Source organism: Diadema antillarum, unplaced genomic scaffold (assembly GCF_040938485.1).
Source record: "Diadema antillarum isolate AM-2024a unplaced genomic scaffold, OU_Dant_1.0 seq00000187_RagTag, whole genome shotgun sequence".
Taxonomy (NCBI): Eukaryota; Metazoa; Echinodermata; class Echinoidea; order Diadematoida; family Diadematidae; genus Diadema; species Diadema antillarum.
In genome coordinates, this window is record NW_027271251.1 from 164,199 (window position 1) to 189,668 (window position 25,470).

General features: G+C 37.4%; 1 protein-coding gene across 2 annotated transcripts; it reads left to right on the forward strand.

The window, feature by feature from the left end:
• The first annotated feature begins 643 nt into the window (after positions 1–643).
• Positions 644–16,093, forward strand: LOC139728588 (uncharacterized). Of its 2 annotated transcripts, none has more exons than XM_071639523.1 (5): positions 644–847; positions 3,784–4,608; positions 12,419–12,542; positions 13,789–13,844; positions 15,506–16,093. In XM_071639523.1, the coding sequence occupies exons 2-5, from the start codon at positions 3,814–3,816 to the stop codon at positions 15,641–15,643; spliced, it is 1,113 nt and encodes a 370-aa protein (XP_071495624.1). In that variant the 5' UTR covers positions 644–847; positions 3,784–3,813; the 3' UTR covers positions 15,644–16,093. The 2 variants fall into 2 exon arrangements, with proteins under 2 accessions (XP_071495624.1, XP_071495625.1); XM_071639524.1 differs by having other exon boundaries at positions 3,787–4,608.
• Positions 16,094–25,470: the final 9,377 nt, after the last annotated feature.

The following is a 25,470-nucleotide window of genomic DNA, read 5'->3' on the forward strand; positions in this document are numbered from 1 at the left end:
AATTCTACAGACAGCTGTAAAACCCGGGGCGCTCCGTAACACAGTTATACTTCGCATTCGGCCTCGGGCTGGTCGCATTTATATAAGTTGTAGACACTACACTGCCACTGCACTGGACACAGCAACTTTCGCAACGTGTTGGACTACATGCATAGATAACCTATGTCTACCTATTTCGTGTTGTTCATTTCTTAGACTTTCTGAACTTGATAATTAAATACAAAATACATTTTCTGTAATATTCAACTAAGAAACACAATCAATTGCAGACCGCGTACACTCTAGTCTCCTAATTTGTATTACCTTGAGTGCCTTGGATACGATTTCGTAACTGAACAGCAGACGAAATTCAGAGGAACATAGCGAATGATGGGAAAATGTTTTCGCTTGTACCCATACTTTCGAACGATGGATGAAATGATATGGAGACTGGGATTCAGCAAATTTTATACCATGCGAAGGTTTCTAGATAGTATAGCACAGCAGCGTACGTAAGTTGTAACTCATTTGCGTCGTATTTGATCATTCTTGCTGGTGCAAATGAGAGGGGACCATCTCTCGTCAATCTCCACGGCAGATTTACATGTACGGTGTAGTATCTCAACCAACCTCAACTTCACAAGCTTCCGACCCTTCTCTGTTCTCTGCGAGGTGGTGGTGGCAGCTAGCGCAATGTAATGGACTCCGTATGTACACGCATAAATCGCACTGAATTCTTTTTACGTACGATTGAATGCAAATCTCGGAGCAGAGGAGAGTCGGCACATTTGGAGCTGAGCTGTACTGCCGTTTTAGAAAGATCAAGTCGAGTGTCAAGATTGTGCAGTTTCTGTTAAAATGAAGATTGGTAAGGAGTAGCGTGGCTACGTAGCTTTGCCTATATTAAAAGCTGTTGATCACCAAAGATATTGATCATTATTAGCCCAATCGGTCGACAACCCGCGTACCCAAGTCAATCAAGTCAAGTCGCATCGCATCGATGAGGCTAGTCTATGTAAATTTAATCTCAAGATCTGGCGAAATGGAAAATTTTCTTGTCTTATAACAATGTAGATTTGGCAATTGTAAACACGTCTGGCAGAAGTGCGGTTAAGGGTACAATCTAGTAATGAAAATGAGAGTGTTGCATTTTAATTAAGAATACAAAAGATATTATTAGATAAACTTTGCAGTTTCTAATTCTGTGTCATACAGACATAACTTTTTTAACTTAGACTCTGTATATTAGACTGATGGTATCTGTCTCTTCATACATGTAATCACGATGGGCTTCTATCTGACGTTTGGACATAGTATGGTCAGCCTTCAGAGTGCTTCTTATCTGACGTTTGGACATGTATGGTCAGCCCTCCACGTCAGATAAGAAGCCCACTGTGAAGAGACAGATACCATCGCATCGGTCTAAATGATGTGACTGTATAGTGTGAGTGTAGACCAGTCTATCCATATAGGGCCAGCATAGTATTGAGTATTTAAATCTATAGAATCTACTAATAAACTGCCTACTCTAATTCTCGGTATCGCCAATGCGCACGGTGGAGAGCCCTGTCACAGATGAACTGTGGGAGTCCTTGCCCTTGGTGCCATTGTCGCTTCCGGTTGTCTCGCGCACGTCCCAGTTCCCATACGATTCAATGGAGTTATGTCTGGTTTTACGTTGTTGCGCCTTTTAGCTATAATTCAGCTTTAGAAGAGTTGAAAGTTTCTAAATTTATCACTAGAGTCATGGTTCACAACTGTTAGTGCAAGGTTTCAATGTGCTGGTCACATGATGGAAAGCAAAGAAATCTTACAACAAAAAATACCCCTGGATAAAGAAAGAATTGTGATGCGAGTGCATATGCAGCCAAAACTGAGGCAAGTTTGTCCCCTGAGTAATCCCATATTAATGCATCTAAAATGCGGGTAAGAACAGTTTCGCATGTTTTTAATTCTGTGGAATCAAGACATCAACTACTTGAACAAATGGCAAGCAAAAATGTTTGTGTGCTTTTATTTTCACATTAGTTTCTGGTTGCACAAAATGCGCGAAAGTTTCAACACCATGAAAATTTCCACTTTATAGTAGTTGTCCAACCAAGACCAGTCCCAAGATACTCGGGAGAGAGGTAGAGGTAATGTTTTGAAAGGTGTACCAAAATCACTTAACAACATTGATAAAAGTGTATCTTAAAACTCAATCATATTAGAACAATATTCATGTTGATTGATGGCCAGATTTACAAGTATGAAACTTTGTGCGCTCTGTAATCTGCAACAGTGCAAGCAAGATGGATGGTGATAAGTATCATCTCATGTTTTATCCTTTGCCTTCAAGATACTGAAATGTCTCTTCACAACTACCTGAAATGGGATTTGCTTAAGTTTGAAGAGACAACAATAGATAGATCACATACCTTGATATGTCTTGGAATGTGGACTTTTTGATATTTAATTACTGTATAAGCTGTTATTTTTGTGATGGTTTAATTTTTGCAAATTTCGCAAATCACAGTTGGATCGCGAAACAACACACGAAAATGCCGTGATGCACTGGGGTTATAGTGTGTTTACGTTCGCGTCAGCATCAATGCACAAAAACAACACCTCACGAAAATGTCTATGACCTCTTCATTCGCAAAAATTATCTGCACACGAAAATAACAGCGTATACATACAGTAATCTAGGAGCAGTTCCTGCTACTGTAAAAGTGGATATTTTCGCGCGACTAATTTTTCGCGCTCTGCGTGTTAAAAAGAGTTTCCCATGTTTTTAATTCCGCGGAATCAAGATATCAACTACTAGAACATATGGCAAGCAAAAATATTTGCGTGCTTTTATTTTCGCGCTAGTTTCTGGTTGCGCGAAATGCGCAAAAATTTCCACTCTTACAGTAATTTGATATGAAATGCGTCTAGGAAAGCACTCTTGAGAGTGCAGACCTCCACCAAGCAGCTCATTTCCACCACTGATCTTGTTCTTCCATAGAGATCAGTGATTTCCACTCATACATGCGTGCTCAAAATCACCCAATTTCCCAATTTGAAGCCTATTGTTTACATCATCTCCTTCCAGCTGCGCGGTGCCTCACCTGAGCAGAGCACGCAATTTAGTGCACGTATGCACACCTCAAATACATGCAGCTTGAACTCCCAAGTTCATTGACCCTATCTGTCCAAAGATTTTTTTTTAATTCTTCACAAATTCATTAAAATTCCCAGATCACTACCAAAATTTAGTAATCTGTTCCTTGTGTCATTATCAGCCTTTCATGTAAGTTTCATCCAAACCGTTCACAACCTTGTGAGTTATTTTGCATGCAGACAGACAAACAAAACCAAAAACATAACCTCTTTTGTGGAGGTAATTATAAACCTTGTTCAGATGTATACAATCTTTAGATATACTTGATATTCAGAATCAATATCATCCTTACTTTTGCATTACTGTGCATTGTACCTTGTTTATTTCTTGTACCAAATCTCTTTTAGTACGGTACTTTGAATGCAGACTCTGCCTCTGTCTTTGCAATATCTATGCCGTGCATTGCAACGTTCCATTTCAAATTGATGATTTTGCTCTTCGTGTCTATTTTTGTAAATTTGTTGTATTTTGTTTCACATTTGGTGATCAAAGAACCTGCTTCATTTCATATTTTTATACACATGTGCTTAATGCTAAGATACATTAAGAAACAATTCACCAAAATCCCAGTACAAGAGGAGAGTTTTGTGAGTTTTTTATGTTAAAATTAGATGTTTGAATAATGCAAAATCTGATTAAATTTGTTTTCTTCTTTACAGCAGCAGGTGTTTAAGCACAACTGGTCGAACATGGCAGCCGCTGCTGAGCCTGGGTTAACATGTGTGGAAGCAACAGTGAAGTCACCTCACATAGCAAACCATGGACCCAATGGAGTGGCATGTGACTCCAGAAAGAACCATATACAGGACAAGGAGTTTGATGCAAGCAGTCAAACGTCCACAAAGAAAAAAGGAAAGAAAAGACAGGGACGTCGAAAAGACAAATCAAGTAGTAATGGCATTCACACAAGCAACCTTCATCAAGAAGGTAATGATCAAAAGCAGGGAGGCATCAGTATTGCAGCTGACAAAGATTCACGAAGGACTGCTACTGATGTGATTCACAAAGATACTGATGGCCACATGAACAATCAGGTGGAAAACCATGTGTCTGAACCACTGGCAGCACTGACACAAATGGTGGCAAACTTTGGCGTGGAGGATGAAAGCCCCCGCTCCCAGCTCGAGTCTCCCAATGGGGATCTAGATGTGCCTTTGGATCCGTCAAGTCGCGACGGGGGCATTGAGGAGTCGCTAGCCATTGCCAAGTGTAACTCGGAGGATGAGGATGAACTGCCATCCTCGCTCTCAGACTTTGTGCTTGGTTACCATGACGAATGCCATTATGCTGCAACCAAGCTACCACCGAATGACGATGACATTGATACCATTGCATTTGATGACTCTGAGGTCAGACTAGTACCTTATGAATCAGAACTGCAGATGCCCGACATCATAAGACTAATAACAAAAGATCTTTCTGAGCCATACTCCATCTACACCTATAGATACTTCATCCACAATTGGCCGAATCTTTGCTTTGTGGTAAGTGGTTATATCAAAAGTAATACATGCTGTAGCTGTTTGAATACATTATAATTATCTGCTTATCATTTGTCAAATTTGACACTTTAGTTACAATGGTTTTAAAAGGATGAGCTCTGTGCAGCCACCCAAGCAACTGCAGACAAAGAAAGAGCTATAAATTCATTCAGACAATTCACTATACATGTATACTGGACTCTCCATGCAGTATTATTCTCTTCTTTTTTTTGGGGGGGGGGGTGTTTGTGTTTGCTCCACATACAGTCATTTGTACTAAAGTCATTACTAAAATCCCCCTTTTTCATAAATGTACAGTACATATGGCAAACAGTTTACCACACAATTGTATGTGTTGAAGAAACAATCAAGGAGCTTCATAAGCTCCTTTGTACAATAGACTTATTCTGTAAAAGGGAATTAAGTGCCAAAGAAGACCTTTGCTGTAATGAAGGTAATGAAGCAGTCATAACAAATAGCTTTACAAAAAGATAAAAAATAAGCAAATGTTGAGAAAAGAATGAATTCAAGTCTACAAATGACCTGATATGACACCCTGTGGATATATTGATAGAACTGTAAAGCGTGAAATGCATGAAAATTTCCACTTTTATAGTACAGTAGTCATCATTTTCATTCAGAAAATAGTAGGTATATGCCACTTCCATTATTTTCATTTTTTCTTCTTCTTTTTTTCATTTTTATGGCTGTATGACTAAATTGCATATTGCAGACATTGCGCTCCTGCTCATTCCTACAGCAAGGAATCCCCAATACATTAAGAAAGTCAGATTTCCATTTTTATTGTGAATGATGCCAAACATGGTATTACAATCATGTGAGTGACTGGGTTGTTTAATGCAGTGTTGTGCAGTAGTGTTATGATTCCATATTCGAGGAGAATATTGATATTCAAATGGTAAGAGCTTTCTTATTTGTCATTTCTGTTCAAATATCCTTTGATCTGTTGTCTTTCATCCATTGTGTCCTTTTGTATATTATATAGTATAAGAAATAATACTTTCTTCAATAGGTGTTTTTTTTTTCGGTCTTGGTGCCTGCCTTGCCGTTTCAATTTGAAGATTTGAAGGAAGACACTGATGTTAAAATGCAATGAAGAAATCATAAGACATAAGTGTGCAGTGCTATATGATATCCAAACATCTTGACAGCTTGGTATGTGACTGAAGATAAAACTATGAAAGCTTTCCATTTAAAAAAAAAGAAGAAAAAAAATCACTTATCATATGTTATTGTTAGTTCAGTGTAAGTGGCATTTAAGTAGGACTGAATGAAACTACAGTAAGCCCAGTGAACTGCTTCTTTCAAGTGATGGGTTTACATTGTATATTTGCATGTCTAGATTTAGTCCTTAACCCTTCATGTGCCCAAGCACTTAGTACATTCAGTAATCTATCCAAACTTTACTTAGTTGTAGATTAGTAAACCCACTCAGGTGTAACAATGTGCCTCAGTTGAGCAGGAAAGCCATGCTGTCACAGTAGAGATAAGGGGGATTAGGTAATCTCTATTCTTTGACAATTACCAATAAGTTAGTTTCCAGAAGTCTGTGCCTCAATCGGGGAAGAAAGCACTCCAGCATAATGTGTGCTAATCAGTAAACATATCAAGGGTTAAAGTGAACCAACGTAAATCATGTACTGACTGTACAGATACCATATAGTGTTACAGTATATCGGACTAACAAAACTCTCCTTTTTTTTTCTGAAACCTCACTTTGATTATAAAGAATGCAAAATATGTGAGAATGTTTTGCCATGTAAATTTTAGGCATATTGATTTAAAGCTTATTCAAATTTAAAAACTGTATGTGCAATGATAAAAAGCAACACAGAATGTATAAACACACTAGGCGTTTTCACATCAGCCCGATGTTTCAAAATAGTGCGCTATTTTGCTGACTATTTTCTGCGAAAAATATCTCGAGCTTGGATTATTATCGGGCTGATGTGAAAACGCCTACTAGGCGTTTTCACATCAGCCCGATAAAAATCCAAGCTCGAGATATTTTCCAATTTCCCAAGTCAGAAAATAGCGCGCTATTTTGAAACATCGGGCTGATGTGAAAACGCCTATTGATCATGTATGTGAAGTTTCCCATGAGGTGTTCTGCAATCAATCATGTACAGGCACACTTGAGGTCCCTTTGTGATACATTTGTATTCTTGTGGCAGCCTTCATTGATGGCAACCTTGAATACAGTGCACCACATAATCCATATTGCAATGTTAGTGACTGTACAGCTACACGTACATGTATATGGCCTAGGCCAATATAGACATGGTGTAGAGCACATAAAAACAGTTTCAGTACCTCATGCAGGAAGACAAAAAAGCTGAGTGCAATAAATTCAATTACAGTGTATGTATACCCAAAATGGTATCATAGAAAACTTGTGGTAACAGGCACAGGAAGAATGTTTCACTTTTGACATATTATCAAATCAGTATCTCCATAAAATCAAACAAACAAGAAAATTAGTAAAACATACTATAGGTGGGGATTTTTTTTGCTTCCTTTTCAAAAGCAAATCCTTGTGACTCCATTAAGATTTTGGGCAGAGTTGACATCTCTCCCCCCCCCCCCCCCCCCCCTCAACCTCATATTGTACATAGGATTATGTTGGTGGTATTACTGAGTGTCTTGTCATTAGTAGTGTTAGCTGGTATCTGTCTGTGAATGCTATTGAGGAAGTAACCTCCAAAGTCAAGGATTAAGTGACCATGACACAATTACAGGGTGCTACATAAGCACTTGCCCGATTGCCCGGGGCAAGTGAAAATCAAATTCGGGTAAGTGTTTTTGAACGATGAGAACAAATACTTGCCCGAGTTGGGCAAGCAAAAAAGTTTTGAAGACACCGTTTTTTCACTATTACCCCCAACAAACCCACAAAGTCAACCATACAGAAGCCCAACAATAATGGCTGTTTAGTGATGCAACACATCATTTAGCAACTTTCCAACACTTACGTGAAGAAGCCCCAATGCATTTCAACGGCAACACTTGATCAGACTATGTTTGTTGTGCTGTTTATTCAAGTGATAGTGTTTTATTAAGCCATTGACTTACACATGATTTTCTATATTATTTCCTTATATTTTGGACTTTCTTTTCAGGCAAGTAAAAATTATTCAGGCTAGTGTTTCACAGCAAATTTGAAAATCTGCTTGCCCGACCGGGCAAGTGGTAAAATAAAGTTATGTAGCACCCTGAATTATGCATAATTTGGAGAGTATAGTACAAGAACATGTTTTGTGGTGATTGACAGTAGATGGTACATCTGATGTACAATGTAAGATCCAAATGCTGTTGAGTAACATGATCTTTGGTGCACAAATTGAGGTGTCATATGAGATATTCTTGCAAGAAATCCAGAAAGAATACAAATGAAATCATAATACATGTAGATGTTTTACAAGTAAACTACACATGTCGTTCACAGCAATGTCCTGGTTTAGCATGCAAAGGGGTACCAAGTTAGTATTGGTGGTCAAAGGCATTATTTACCATTTACAAAACAAAATCATTTACAAAACTATTTACAAAACAAAATTTTGTTTCGTAAATACCATTTACAAAACAAAATCCAGCTTTGCACTTCAAAATAGTTCTAAAATGTGAGTTAGGGTTAGAAACAACCAATATAAAAATGTTAATCAGGATAATCAATGTTAAGTATTGTTAAATATTCACAATGTGAATAATAGTTACAATAAGATTGTTTCTAGACTAAACCGTCTACAGTTGTGGTTTATTGAGAAAAATAGTGATATCCCCTCTATTTCAGGTTTTATTGCATGATTTTTATATGGTAGGATGTTTTGTGACACAGCTGAACTACACATATGAATCAAATGTGATAACTTGAACATTTTTGAAATCACTGCTCCCAGTGATAAGCTGTACCTTTAAATTTTAGAATCATTTTATCAGGCAGGAGATAAAAAGTTGATGAATTGTACAGGTGTTGGTTCTTGGTAGTTCCAGGAGTGGCCCCACTAGGTCTCCCTGGAAAAATTAATCCCGAAATTAACACTTTCATTCATTGTCATTTGTCTTCAAAAAACTCAATCAGGTTTAGTAGGGAATACTGTACAAACATGCAAGGGTGTATTGTCATTAAAAAGGTACAGAGGGTCCCCATTGTTAACTAGGGGCCAAGCTCAAGAGGGCCAAAACACTGAATTCAAGCATCATCTCAATAATCCAGTAGCATGCCTTGAGATTACATTGTACATCGTGTTTAAACCTTAATCAGGATGAAGAAGTGTGATTGTAGTGCCCCTGAAGAAGTTATCCCAGTTTTGTTTCATGACATGTATGCAATTTGATAGGGACACCAAAGAAGATTTGGTTGTATCAAGGTAATATTTATCCTGAAACTCAGCTGAAGTTGAAATGCCCAGGCTCATGTATTTTTGAAGGGACAATTTAAAGAGATTTGAATGAATATTATGTTTAATGCTTCATACAAAGATTGTATATTGTCATGTGTGCCATTTATAGGAGTTTGGGCATTTTACGAGACATAATGTAAAGGGGAAAATAAGAGAAAGACAGAAAAGAGGTCAACCTGTCATCAGCTTACACAATTTTTGGCGACAGATATTATGGCAGGAAATTCACTCATGAGAACCCTGCTTGGCATGAATTTGTGCATTTCAAGAGTGTATCCAGATGTGTGCATAAATTTGAATGCAAATGAACATATAAGCCATGGGCTGCTGCCAGAGTGGTGTCTGATGTCCCATTAGATGATTTGAAATATATCTTACTGTGTGCCAGGGAATGACAGTCGTTGCTTCTTTTGAAAATGATCCCATGAGATGCTTAAAGGAAAATGTCTCCCAATCAAGGAATTGTTTGCAATGAAAATAATGAAAGAGAAGCAATAATTGATTTTAAAGTAAGCAAAATAATGTATGTGATGAGGTGTTCTAAAGGAAGACATGACATTCAGTAATTTGACTAAGATTACCGTCCAACAAGCATCTGAACAAAAAAGCGACACATCCGTTGTATTAAACGATTTCATGTGTCACTTGCATGGCATTCCTTCAGTGCTTTGTCTGAGATAAATCACAAATTTCACTTTTTACTCATAAGAAAGATTTAAATACTCCATGACTCTGATCAAGACTTTGGACACTATCTTCTTGCATTTCTCACACAACAGAGGAAGTCAGAACTTCCAAGCAAATTAAAAGAAAATGCTATTTAGCCGGTCATATTCAATTCATTATGACAAAACTGTGTAACACAAAGGATCAGAAACACCATAGTCAGATGGCTAGTAGAACAAAACCCAAATTGCTTGATATTCCTCCAATTTTCACCAGCCTGCTGTCATCTATGAGTATATTTATGTACATTTGTACTTTAGATTAGATGTCATAGCCTCACAAGTCTACTCCTGACCTAAATACAAATCTTTGCTCAATTTTCATTTTGATTGTTTCTTTATATTTTCTCCTGGGTTTGCACACTTGCCAACATCCACATTGCCTTGGAATTCATTTCCTGATTCCAGTTTAGTCTATAGATTTTAACAGGATACCTGACAGCACAGTGATCTAAATGCCTTTCTATTATCTGTGTCATTTGCTCAGTACATTTGGGACTATTTTAATCCTGCCATCATTTCAGGTCAGCGAGCAAGGAATTGATTATGCTGTAGGTCATACTCCAGCTGAACATTATTACCACAGGATACATTTGAATAGAAGTAATCATAAACACATGGAAGAAATACATCTTGTTCTCCACCCACAGCATGTTGAATACTAATGCCAAAATGAGGCAAGGAACAGCCTATGTAGATGCTGTAGTTGTGAAGCATGGTCCCTAGCAATGCAGTAAACTGTTACAACTGCTTTTATGTTGTTGTACCTTCCCTCCCCAAAACATCTCCCTCCCTTCCCATGCCCTCCCTCCCTTCCCATGCCCTCCCCATCCATGTTACAGTATTTCTTTTTGGATGCAAAATGACAGAGAAAAGCTGGACCATAGAGTTTCCATATTATCTTAAAAGTGCTGCAGTATTGCTATTCTATTATTATCATTATTATTATCATTACCAGTATTATCACTACTACTTAACTACTACTACTACTACTACTACTCCTACCACTACTATTACTATTGTTGTTACTATTATCATTACTTTATAAGCATTATCATTTTAGATAGAAAGTGTTGCACAATTTGCTGTGTTATGTCATGTAGGAACTCAGAATGCTACGGGTTGTACTGTAGAACCTCTGTGCAGTAGAAAATTTGATTGATGGGATGCATTGACAGTCAAATCTTATGCGCATAATTCTACATCATATTTCCTCCATGTCATATCTTTCTCTCTCTGACCTGATGGTGTTATTACAAAAAGTGTAATTGATTAGAGTAGACTTCTAAGAGTAAGTATATTTAATGGGAAAAAAAGTGTATTACTGGACTTAGAAGGCCCCCTTTTTTAAGGCAAGTGTGGTCCCGATACTTATTGAAGGCTGGGTTATGCCTTCAGATGAGGGATTATTTTATTTGTATGGGAGATGTGCAAGAAACCATATCTAGCACCTTTGATGGTATGAAGATTCAATTACAAGATGACTAATCCATGCCTCAAAGAGAGTCTCCATCATTCCCTTTTTTTCACACACTGTGTCAGGTCTTTTGGGAGAACCTTCGAAGTAGTTAGTATTCAAAAGAATGTCATGTAAGGCCAGTAGGGATATGAATAAAAAATTGAAGTGACCATTGTTCAATTTTACTGTGGTCATGATAAGGTCCTGCTTTATGTTGCTATATCTAGTATTTTATGAACTGTGCAGAAAGTATTCTCATTTATCAATATAAATTTAGCTGCCTTTGTCAAGGTGTGTGTGTATTTGGGATTCCTTGAATCATTTATTAGATTATTCTGTGTTGTTTCATTTTGTGTCATTTGTGATCTTTTCCATTTAAAGGCATTTTTTGCCTGTAGGAAAAATGTACTGGATCATGAAATTGGTCTAATGCATACTACAATGTACATACAGTATGAGAATGAAAAGAGGACAGTCTTCATTCCAGATTATGTCTTACTGAAGCAGTATATTGCACAAACATGCTATTGGTTTTAGGTTTATTCATATTACTATAAGCAGGGTTCCACACTAACTTTTATTTTTAGTATCATACGGAGTCGAATATTACCGTTATTCATTTCCAAAATTAAAAGCAAACATCTTACATTTATTTTAGCATCTTACGAAGCTGATTGTTACCGACAAGCATCCGACTTTTTTGGGTGGCCCTACATGCGTTTTTGTTGGCCGCGGGCCACCGGGCCACTGTTAGTGTCGAGCCCTGCTATAAGTCTTATGGGTAGTGATTGATATCAACCTTACCAATCATGACAACATTACTGAACATTACTGGTCTTCTGTCTTCATGTTGTTGTTGTTTTTTCCTATAATATTTAAATAGGTAAGAATTTGAACTCCAGTCTTTGTGTTTAGGCTGTTCTGAAGACTGAGGATGGAATATGATTTCAGTAAAAACACCAGGTTTAGTATTAGACATTTTTTACAACACCTGTCGATCCTTTCCAAAGCAAAAATAGCAAAACAGACTCGTAGCCAAAGAGCACTAATGATTTCCACCTAGGCCTCTGTCTCATGAAGAATACATGTAGCAATTTATAATGAACAAGTGGTATCAGTCATAACTCAATGAGACATGGTGTGCCAGGAAGATGGCAGAGGTCATCAGTCAAACTGTGATGTGTGATGTCTTGCTTCTTTCCACAAAGGCCATGCATGGATCGCAGTGTGTAGGAGCCATCGTCTGCAAGCTGGACGTACACAAAAAGATGGTCAGGAGAGGGTACATTGCCATGCTGGCCGTTGATGAGGACTTCAGGAAAAAGAAATTAGGTGAGGAGAAACAATTTGCTCTTTTTTTTCCGACGCATACTCTGATAAATGTTCACCACAGTAGAATTTTCTTGTAAGCTCATAAAAGTTTAATAAACATACGGCATTTGCCTACATTGTACATGAGTTCATGTCTTCAGTTTGTAGACTGCAGTACAAGTATGTCTAAGTAGGATGATTGTGTGAGTTGACTCGCAGACTCTGGTGAATTTGTGCATGAATAACTCGAGTCATTTTGTATGCATCCATCATGTTGAATTTCATAATTACACATTTTCATGTTTTCTTTGGTCATAAAGAATCTCTTACTTACTTTGACCCCGTTTACAGTGCGAGGCTCGGCCGAGCCCACCTTCATTTCAGTGTAAACGCGCAAAAGGCCAAATGCGAGGCCAAAATTGGCCACACATTTGGCCTCGCTCTGGAGGTGGTCCCGGCCTTAGCCGAGCCACGGCCGAGCCCGGCCTTTTCTCAGTGTAAACGCAAGCTGGGCCAAATGCGCGGCCAGTTTTAGTCTGGCTTCCAACCCTCTGCCTGTACTATTTCGCTATTCAGGATATTAACCCCCTCAACGTCGAAAACCAGTATAGTTTAAAGTGGTTTTGTCCTGCAAAGGATTTTTCCTTCGGCAACGGCCTTTGCCCGGCCGCGGAATCCATTTGGCAAAGGGTCTGAAAACCAGACTATGCCAAATTGCATTTGTTTGCAAGTAGAGCGCCACTATGACAAAATATTGAAAGGTTTGAATTAAAAGTGCGGCCGAGCCCGGCAGTGTAAACGGACAAAATTGCGGGGCTCGGCCCCGCAATTGAGGCTGGGCTCGGCCGCGGCTCGGCCCAGTCCCGCACTGTAAACGGGGTCTAAGTTGGGTATCTTTCAATTCTCTTGCCAGGATTAGTTTTACCTAACTTTGTTGCCTTATTTGAACCATTGAGACTTTAAGTGGGCTATTTGAGGAGACAGATTGAACTTTAAGTGTTGAGTCTTTAATAGTCAAAGCATGTCTGGAGAGCAGGAAATGAGATGTTTCAATGAGCACATGGCAATGGATGATTTTAGTCATGAATGGATTGCCTGCTATGTCAGAAGACATAGGCTTTTTGCAGGGTGCAACCGTGGAATAGTTTAGCAGAGGGTAAGGTTGATCAAACTTGAGTGCCTTGATGTGTCCATGCATGATGTTGGTGAGTCAAGAATTTCAATGGCATTGCTCTGATGTAAACTGTTTCCATGGTTACACTGTCAGGTTCAAGTCTGGTCAAGAAGGCGATTCGTGCAATGGTGCGAGGAGAGTGTGACGAGGTGAGTCTGAAGGTTGATATTGCAAAGCATTCATAGTAGTTGCATCACCACAGAATGCCACAGAGTTCAAATGTGTATGTAGCAGAAGTTGCTGTTGTAGGATGGGTAAAGTGTATTACCAAAACTTTATTCATCTATTTTGACAAATAATGGCATAGTTCTCGAAATTTGTGATATGAACATATTTTTTTTTAATACAAATGTATGCACCTGCAAAATGTTCATGTAGCATTAAAGCAATTGTGTAATACTCAGACAAATAATCAACTCAAATTTTATTTAAATGGAAATTAAGTGGCATCATGACATGCCAGTATCTCCACCCTCCCCCTTTGCCTCCCTATTTTAGTCATTAAATTAATATAAAGCACTTGCCTTATGTTTTATTGCAACATTTCTTTTGCATATTCACGGCATAAATACTTTCGTATCTGTGAAAAGTTGTAACTATTAGGATTGAGGTTTGCAAGCTTGAAGGGATCAAATAGTTTTGGTTAACCCTAAAGGGGCCGGGCTTTTTTGGCTATGCTCAGACAGGGGGGGGATGGATTCCGCCCCCCTGAGATCTCGGCCATCGGTGGTGCGATCGTGATGAAATTTTGCATGCGTGAGACCCACGTCAAAATCTACAAGATTGTGTCATAAGATTTTTTGAAACAATCAATTTCTAATTTTAATTAATTAATTATGCAAATTAAGCTCAAGATCATATTTTAGCCTAATTAAAAGCATTGAGAGTCTAATTTTTGATCTGTAAATCTGTTCTAGCATATTCAACAATTGTACATCACAAAAACTTCCAAAACTCATTTCAATTCTTATGTATTGTTTTCAGAATTTCTTATGTATTTCTCTGTTTTTAAACTTTTGTTTTTTCTTTGTTTTTTCATTGGAAATTGTCACTGACCACTTTTCTACCATAATTAGCACAAAATTAATCGATGAAAGTGATTAATTGTAAAAATGATTAGGTTTTTATGACTTTCATGACAGAGCACTGTTTTCCATAGGAAATGTACACAAAATCACAAAATTGTGCCCATTTTGGGGCGACATTCCGTTACAAAAATGGGCGTGGCTTCGTAAAAGTATGCGTGGACGTTGCAAATTTGGTCTCAAAAGTTGCGCGAGACTTGAACGAAGAAAGTCAAGAAGCCTCGCAACGAGGCCTTCTCGCGTTACAGAATTATAGCGCGAAACGTCGAGGGGGGGCGGATTCCGCTCCCCCCCCCCCCCCCCCCGGCCCTTTTGGGGTTAAGACGTAACTTCACACCTTTCTAACATTTTTGTTGAGATAACAAGAAACCTCTAATGAAATATGAAAAAGCATGTAATTCCAAGAGGAATTCACCATTTAATTGGTGAAAATTTGTTTTGAAATGGCTGAGATATCCAAAACAGAGCGATCTTAATAAAAGGTGGGACGACCTGTTATTATGATTGCTTTGTTTTACTTTGTTTTTAGATGTCTCAGCCATTCTAAAATCCGATTTTCATCAAATAAACTTTGAATACCTCTTAGAATGGTGTGCTCTGTACTATTTCATAAGTGGTTTCTTGGTATCTCGCAAAAAAGTTGAAAGCCCAATCCTCATCTCCACCAATACTATACCATCCCTCTAAAGTGCAATCTTGTTTAACTTCTGTGTTGCGTGATACAGGTTGTCCTGGAGACGGAGATCACCAACAAACCTGCCTTGCGTCTCTATGAGAATCTGGGCTTTGTTCGGGACAAGCGTCTCTTCCGCTATTACCTGAATGGTGTTGATGCCCTTCGTCTCAAGCTATGGCTGCGATGAAACTGACCAGGCTGTGAGAGGGTCAGGCCCTCAAGAACACTTACAATGCAATTTGCTGCCTTAAAATAAGGTTCTTCAAAAGATAGCAACATAACAAATGTTTGTGTTCAGTCATGTCAGTATTGTGTCAAAGCAAGCCTTTCATCGAATACAACTGTACTTACATTTTTCAATGAGTTTGCACTTGCAAAGTACCTACAGAGGACTAGAGCATTGTGGAACATGCATCCGGAATGTGATGAAAACTTTCTTGGCAAGAATGGATAAAATGACTACAGTGAACCTGAGTTAATTTCATAAATGCACAGTCTGACAAGACTAAAAATATGTTTACCTGTATACGCTAAGTTGCATGAATAGAGTGAAGTACTGTTCTCTCCTCCGTTTGCACAGAAAGCCATAATTGATATCATACATTTCGAAGGTTAAAATCCAGCATTTTGGAAATTTATTTGATGATAATATTTGATTTCATCTGTAATTTTCAGAGCAACAGAGCCCTGCACTGTTCTGTGTACATGTTCGATTGCTATGCAAAAATTATACATGACTTGAGATTGATAGCATGAATGCCACAGAGTTCCCTCTTCAACAAATGAAGACCAAGTGTGCATATCAGAATCATTGCTGATCTTGAATTGGATTTGTTTGATTCTTGGTATGGTGTATTCAGCTTTTAACTCCTTTGTGATGAGGATCATCACGACGGAGTTGATGACAGTGCCAATGCCTGGTCGGTTGTTCCTGCCCCCTAGCTACAGGCTTGTGTGACACAGCAAGAGTTGATAGTCTATGCCATCTGCATTGCACTTATAGAAATGTACTAGTAGATGATAGCATTTCGGTTGGAGGAAAGCATCCATGAATTTTGAATACACTTAGAAGCATGCTCACCGCAGCAATCTAGATGCAAAGAATTGGGGTTTTCTTACAGCAAAAGAAAAACAAACAAGCAAGCAAACAAGAACACAAATGTTTTTAAAAACCACATGCACACGCACACATGCAGGGATACTTCATTTTCAATAAAGGAAGCAAAGTCTAAACTAAATGCAACAGGGCTTAGAGTCTATTAAGTATGATTTTACATTTGTAAGAGGCAAGTAAAATTGAAAAGGGGAGTTCTTGATGTGACATAGCATCAATGTCCTCCACTCGTTTTAAACCAGCTTCACACAAATGACTTTCATAAAGTAGTCTCCAGAGAGAGAGAGAGAGATAAAAAAAAGGAAAATATGGTGGCTTGTATGATGTAACATTGATTTTAGAATCCTGAAAGTTAATATTTTTTTCATGTGATTTCAACTTGTGAGATAAGAGATAGCTAGATGATTTCTATGATTGTATTTGCACTTTTCATTGCCCTTTGTATTTAAACAATCTTTTTTATACCAATGTCTTGGGAATGCACCCAAAGATGATACCATCATTTTGATTTTGAGATGTTCATAGCACTTGTGAAGGTCATGATATAGGACTTGTTTGGATGTTGTGTACAGCAGGCATGTCATTTCTTGATTTAAAAAAAAGTTTTCTTGGTCAGTAGAAGGTACTGCTACCTGTGTGATCAACATGCAAGTTGAATGGCAGAAGCAGAAGCAACAATGCAGCATGGGAGATTTCAAACAGTCAAGTAGTAATCTGTAGGATCGCAAGATGGGGATTCACATGGAGTGTTATAAGATTTGCCCTATTGGTTTCAATGTCACATGTTGTCATTATGTGCATGTGGAAGTATTCTCTTGTTATACAGCTGCTGTGAAGTGCCAGCATAGAAGAAGAAAAATGAGATAGTAGGGAATATCAAATCTCCCTGGCAATACAGTAACAGCACCTCTACCTTTTGGCATGCTTTAGTGTGATTTTGAATTTCATTTGCATTGGATGACTTTTGAAATGTAACCTTCAAAGGAAAGCTTTTTATAAAATAAGGAAGTAAGTTGAAATGTTAAACAAACCTGTGTGTTGGTTGTTGCCAACAATTGAAAGAGTGAAAGGTTTCAGGCTTTCGTTTTTATGCCAAACTGTGTACTTGTTTAAATGCTACAGACATTTGTAGACTGGGATATGTTTTAGGTGATGCATTTTCAATACAAATTTGTTTGATTGAAAATGTTTCATTCGTAGAAATTTTAAGGTAAATTTTGCTGCATTTGAGCAATGTTGACAGATCCTTTGAACTCTTGGTGCTAGGCAGGTTTAGTGCCTCACTGCATAAATTAGTAAGAGAAGTGTGTTTGTTGTTTTTTTTTTGCCATGAGTCTGCCTTTTGATGTCACCCAACTTAGCCTCAACATACAGGTAATCAGAAACACATTTGAGAGAGACACATTGAGACAGAAATATAAAAAAAGAACTATTATTCACCTTGCAAGGGTATTGAATTTTTTCATACACTTTAAATGTTAGGGTCAATTCTCCCTGGTTATACAGTAGTTGATCATGAATATATTTGTCAAAGGAATATCAAAGCAGCAGTGATCAAACTTTCTTCCAGTCATGGCAATTTTGATAGTGTATATCTAGCCACCTTATGCAATGTGAAATACCAATAAGCAAAGGTATGATCACAGACTGAGGTGTTGACAGCATGTATGTGTGAGCTCCAAGAGAGGCTTTTATAATCATTGTTTTAAAGTTTGTTTGTTTTTCCCTTCAAAGACAGAAAAGCTCAGGTAGGATGAAAGTGTGCAGGTGGTATGAATGAGAGACAGAGACAGTATGTTTGCAGTATAAATAGCATATGAAGCATGTGTGTCTAAAGGTCAGAGTTCCCCTAGCATTTCATACATGATGTATGTTCACACCAGCAAACATACCTACCTTCCTACTTACCCACACATACATACATACGTACACACATACATACAACATGTGTTTATAGATACAGACAGACAGAGATTTGTTCATGAAATAGTTTGTGAAAACCTTAATATTTTTTGTAAGAGTTACTGTTGATATTCCAACTCTTATAATATGTGCAAGCCTTAAAGAAGATACTTCAGTCAAATTCACTCTCACTCATGCAATGTTATACAAATGATGCACAGGATAGAGTTAACGCCACGAAATAATCCTGTGCATCATTTGTTTTATAAAATGGGTCGAAAATTCGAAAACTAACAGCATTTTTCACGTACCTTTGTGGGTCAAGATGTCCGAAGATGTTCGTCCCAAACATTTACGCACGTCGCACTCGGAAATCCCGCACATAAGTATGATGGGGGGTTGGGTTTCCGGACACTTAAGTTCCCGCATGAAAACTTACTTATTTTACTTAGAATATGCACCCTTTACCTTAAAGACTTGATATAGACTCCTCATATAGGCCTACTAGACAACATACTCTGAAAACGGCGTGAGAATTAACCTGCTAAATCGTTGGATTTGCCCTTCAAAGTGACTCCATGTACGCGTCCGGTCCCACAACGCTTGGTCTACTGTACGTATAAGAGTATACGTACGCCACACATGTTATGCACAAGGGAAGAAAGGCCGGCCGGCCTGCAGCGCGAACTAGAAGTTGTTTACAGGATTGACAGCGCGTATGCATGCAATTCAAAGGAGCCGCCGCGTGCACAGATGATCGGCAATAGGATTTAACATGCAGTGCAATGGGACTAAAATAACCAAAGCACACGTGACTCATTTTAGCGCTTCCTATTGGCTACATTCTTGAACCCATTTTATAAAAAGTAATTGCCCTTTCATCCAAAGTTGGGGTGTCTAAACTATGTCTACAGCATCACAGAAAGTGTTGCAGTTGGAAAATGACCCGTCTTGTATTTGTAAACTGCAGTCATTTGCCAATCGTCCTGTATGTTCTTTGATAGTGCCATTTTTGTGCAATGTTATAAAGACAAAGTAGTTTAATGTCACTTACCTCCTTTCCACGGTTGAATTCAAAGTCTTATCAATTCATCGGTCAAAATATAGTGTGTTTGGTGTGGCTTGCTCCTTGAAACACATTTATCTATATGTGTGCACTCCAAGTCCATGCCATGGACAATGTATTTAAGAAATTTATAACTATGTGATTATTTCTTATTATTTCAGCAAGTAACAAAGTTCACATCTGAACTCTCCTTTTCTTCAGAAATGAATGCATGCACCAGATGGCAATTTTTTTTTCTCTCTCTCTCATTTAATGTTTGAAGAGGTTAATGTGGAATATCACTTGGTATTATTCATGCAAGGATATTTGTTTTTTATATCAAATGTGTCACAAAAAAACAACACTGTTGATTTTAAAAAGCAATCCTGCATTTTATTAGGACTGTCTTGATACGGTGTATAAAGTTTTGGAAGTCCAAATATAGTTCTTTATAATAATCTTGATGGTTAATTTTATTTTTCTTTCACATGGGAGAAAGTGTTTATTACCCAACATTTGTGCAAATGGATTTTTGGAGAAGAAGAAGTGATTTAAAAAGTCACAGGAAGTATACTCCATTGTACATTTCATTGACAACAGAGAGGAAAGGAAAAAGGGTGTCATGTACACTGTATATCCTGCATGGCCATATATATAAGCTATGTTGGTACATTTTGTAGTGTGCACAATTATGCACACTTTGCTAATCTGTGTCTTCAGCTTGTCTGTCCACATAAAGAGGAATATATGTAATGAAACTTGTCACCACATAATTACCGGTAGTCAGTTTCTCTTGAATTGGATTGGGGGGGGGGGGGGATGCACAACCAAAAATGCACCAAAGCTAGGTGTTGGCAAAGTCAGTTCATTTGAAGAGAGTACTGGTAATTGTTTCACTAGTATTAATCTGTTGCGTGGAAGATGAACTGCAGCATGTCATATTTTCTGGATTTGAGCCAAGTATGCAGACCCTATGTGTGTAGGCATGTCATGAGTTACACATACATGTATACCCTTGACTGATCAAGTCCACACTGGAACAATAATGATTATTTGCTGTCTTTTACTTGGTGGCACTTAGTTACCTTTCATGACATTTGTCTTTTCTGTAACGACAAGGGCAAGATTACAGATAACACTGAATAGCAAAGATAAAGTGCAAGGAATTTTTATGGCCATGCTGGGGTGTGTTTGTCATTGTTTATTAGGTTGATGCGCCCTTTAGGGACCCCATTATAAAAACCTAGATTTGTCAAAACTTTATTCAAAAAAGATAGGGTGCCTGGTTACATCTGGTATCAATCATGTCACCTATAAGCTGGTTATTGCTAAAGATATTTCAGGCACTTGGCCAAAAGGCATTCAGGCAAGTGCCCAGTTATATGACATGCCTCACCGTGAGCTTTAGTGGGCCTTGCCATGCGGATAAGTGAGTCCTCTGTATCCTGCAATTTTGGGTCTGAATAATACTTTGTTCTTGCTGCATATGGCTCTTAAATGCTTTACCCAGCTTGTTTAACACTAAAGAACAGATTTCTGAAATTTGGGCTTCCAAAATGGGGAACATTAATGATCTTTGTCTTCTGTTTAAGATTTTTAATGCTTGAATAACACATTTCAGAAATATGCTTATCCTTATGATCCCCTGAATTTTAAGAGAGTTATATTTTCTGGTCTTAAACTGGACAGGCTGGATGCATACACCCCTTGTCTGCCAAAATGTGTCATGTTAAAAATCTATTTTGTTCCACGTCCCATCCCAGCCAAGGTAGCAACCCTCTAGGCAAGTACTGTGCTGTGGGTGTCATTCGGAAGCAAATTCAACATGACTTCCTGTGAGGCAAAAACAGCACAACATTAGAGTGCATGGTCACATTGTACGAAAGTCCTTGATGCATCACACCCTATATGTCAAGATTCATTCTCACTATTAATACTGAAACCTTGCATACTTTGAGCTGCACTCATCACGAGACAACCAGTACCAAGTGGACGTGTATTGATAGTCAGCAAGGCTGCCAGAGATGGCACAGCTTTTTCATAGCTGGGAGTGTTTAATATTGGCCTTTTTGAGGAAGGAAAGCAGATGTTTGTATGCTTGTGGCTGTACCAGCAAACTTTGTGTGCATGTCCCTTATAATGCCCACCTAGCTGGCAAGGCCTTAGTGCTTCTGGTATAACAGACTTGGGACACTGGTCTTTGTGTAGGCAATGAACTGCTAGCATCCGGTACCCGTGACATAAATGCATTGATGCTGGTATGGTAGCATTCTAAAAATTATTTACTTTCCCTCTCTCCTTTTTTATTATGCCATGTCACATATTGCACTATTTCACCATCAGTGTCAAGATAATGTATCAACTAATACGTCTTTCTTTTGTGCACAAGTTTGTCAACATTTTTGAGCTGAGTAAATACGATATTTCCTTCTATTACAATGAAGGTATCCAGAGAGTAGCAGGATGGATAAGTACTGAAGAGTATGAACTGAATGCCATTCAGTCACTGAAAGCAACAAGTGTGTACATATTTTTAATATTTTTGATCTGTTACTTGGCATGAATGCTAATTTTGATACTGTGCAAACATTGCTGGTCAAACATGACATTTATGTTGAGGTATATGATAAATAACAAATGAGAACAGTAAATATCTGAGCAATCTCTTCAGATATTCATTTAGTTTACTCTGCCTTTGTGTTTGTTGGTGCATTATTATTATTATTATTATTATTATTATTATTATTATTATCATTATTATTATTATTATTATTATTATTATTATTATTATTATTATTATATTATTATTATTATTATTATCATCATCATTATTATTATTATTATTATTATTATTATTATTATTATCATCATTATTATGTTCATTATTATCTCATTGATGTCATTGATATTAAAGTTTAATTTCTGTCCATTTGGGGCATTTATTCATTGTCATATGGAGGATTTTTTTGGGGGGGGGGGTCAAAAGAATGTGACAGACACATGCGGTATGTGGCAGAAGCTTTGATATAAATGTCATCCACAAAATATAATGCTGATATAGACTATGCATGCCTGAAGGACATACCAAGGTTATCAATTCTAGCAAATACCTTGGTAGCCTCAGGCATGATATTCTGTAGATTTAAATCTGATTTCAGTTTTGTTTTTCTCAAGTCTTTACACATTTTGCTTTTTCTATGTATCAAAATCACCTAAAAATTTTGATTTCCGATTTTTTTTCAACAAACTCCAATATCATCCCTGTAGCCGGTGTGAATTCTTGGGTAAATTGACCAGAACATGCAATGACAACATACAGTGATCCAAACACCGCTGTCATTTTTTATGTCTAATTTTACAGGATTCACATAGGGTTATGTTCCCACCAGTAAATGGAAAGCTGATGAATTCAATGTGATGATAAGTGACCCCTTTCATATCTTGTTGATTACTTTTTGTCTTTTGTTTTGGGTCAGGTGTGTGATTTTTTTTTCCAGAAGATGTTCTCATGTAAACCATTACTACTTGCGTGGACATCTTTAATATATTGTATACCCACATTAATGTGGTTGTTTAATGTGTTACAACCATGCTCCATGCATTAACCCTCTTCATATCAAGGAGTTTACTTGGCAAGAGACATTTTGGTGATATTGACTCTGTAATCATAATACAGATCAAACTGACTGCTCATACTGTATGTTTTGCTCATCTGGTTAGCAGTTTTTTTCCCTCTTGTAATGTATGATAAATTCTGATGATTTTGTTTGTTTGTTTGTGGTTTTGTTTTTGTTTTTGTTTTTGTTGTTGTTTTTTTTTTTTTGCCTGAAAATGCCCACAATTTTTTGCCAATGACATCCAGGACTGGCATCTTGACTGGTATAGTTTTGTGTCTATGTCAAGGTATGATCACCATGCTCGACCTCCATGGTAATCTATACCTCTGTAAATTTACAGCTCTGTGGTATATGTACATTTGATCTCAGATCAGGGTCATCATCAGGGCTTGTAGTAATGATTTTCATTCTTTAATGTGAACGTGTGCAAGACAATCAGATGACAGAAAATATGAAAAAATGTTTTATGGAGGGGTGTTATTGTTGGGTGGTGTTTTTTTTTTTCCATCACTGGGCCCTGGAATCCACAGGCATTTATATCACTGTCAGTGTTGCATCTAGATTCATTGTACGTATACCATGGTGTTGCAGCTTTATTGTTGGTGCAGTAGTCCAAAGATATAATTGCTTCCAGTCCACATGGCAGTCACAAACAGCATGTATGCGCAAGTTTCAAGTTCAATGAGAATTGTAAGGTCGTTCACATACATTAGATTATATTCGGTACATGAATTCTCTGTTTTGTGCCAGAGGAGAAAAAGAGTCTGAGAATATATATGACAATATTTTCTGCCAGGTTAGGCAGGGTGTGTACAAAGATGACAGTGTGATTATCAAGAAGAGCTATGGTGTAAATTGTACAGAATCAATTTTACCTTGATTGAGGCATTTGATGACGATTTCAATAAATGTTAGCAATCGGCATGGAATATTCCCGTGTGTAACTTTACAGTAATTGTCTATTTTGTTTTATTGTCGAGTAGATGTAAGACTGGTCTGTTAGCTGGCAAGGTTTGCAATTTACTTGGAGATGGGGGCAGGGGTGAGTTAATTGACATGAAATGTGCAAGTTTTTAAATAGTAATGTTACATACATTTTCATCAAATGACGGTATTGGTTCTGACCAATTAATTATGTGCATTAATTGTAACAATGAATTTTGTGAACTCACATCTACCCTATTGGTTTATGCACAAAAATGTACATTCATGTCATTGATGGGTAATTTAGCAACTAAGATTCTTATTGTTAAAATTATCAATGGTAGGCTTTTTAAACAACAGTTGATTCCCAGGATACAAGTTCTTGTTTATTTCATATCTTTTTTTAAAGAAGAGATTTATGATGAATCAGTTGGAAACTTTTATGACCACAACAACATCACCACATCTTATTTAAATATTGTTACTAAAATCACTTTATCATGAAAACATTTAAAAGTCCATAGCTCTTTTTTCAAAGCATATTTGTGATTGCAATGAAATTCCTATTCTTTGGTATTACTCTGTTTATTAAAGGGATCATATAGTTTTGGGTCAGACCTAACAAGGGGTTTCTAACATTTTTTGGTGAGATAATGAGAAACTGCTTTTAAAATCTGAAAGAGCATGTAATTCCGAGAGGAATTCAACATGTATTTGATGAAAATTGGTTTTGAAATGACTGAAATATCCAAAACAGAGCAATCCTAATAAAAAGTGGGACCCACCTTTTATTGCCATCGCTTTGTTTTACTTTATTATTGGATGTCTCAGCCATTCCAAAACAGATTTTCATTGAATAAACTATGAATTCCTCTTTGAATGGTATGCTCTGTACCATTTCATAAGTTGTTTCTTGGTATCTTACAAAAAGTTAAAAGCCCAATCCTCACCTCAACCAATACTATACCAGTTTTAATTTATTGCGGAGTTACACTTTGCATGAGGGCTAATGATAAAAGATAGTAGCATTGTTCCATCACATCATCTATTTTTCCCTCTAACATGTATTCCATGCATTTATGGTTCAAGCTTTTGCTTCAAAGGGAGAAATTAAAATGATTTGTGCAACAGTCCATTGCAGTAAACAACATATGTAATCCAGTACTAAAATAGTCATATGGTAGCTTTACAGGACAAATCGTAGGGAAGACATTACACCATTGTACTAATATAAGATTGCAATTGTAGACCTAGATTAGATCTTTTTTATTTGAGAGATAAGTGGGAAAACCCCAAAGCATTTAAAGATAGTAAAATGATATTGTGAAAAATTTCTCCATGTTCCAGACAATGTTCAGCGATATAGATAAATCGTAGTGTACAATGATTAGCCATCATCAGGAAAAATTTTT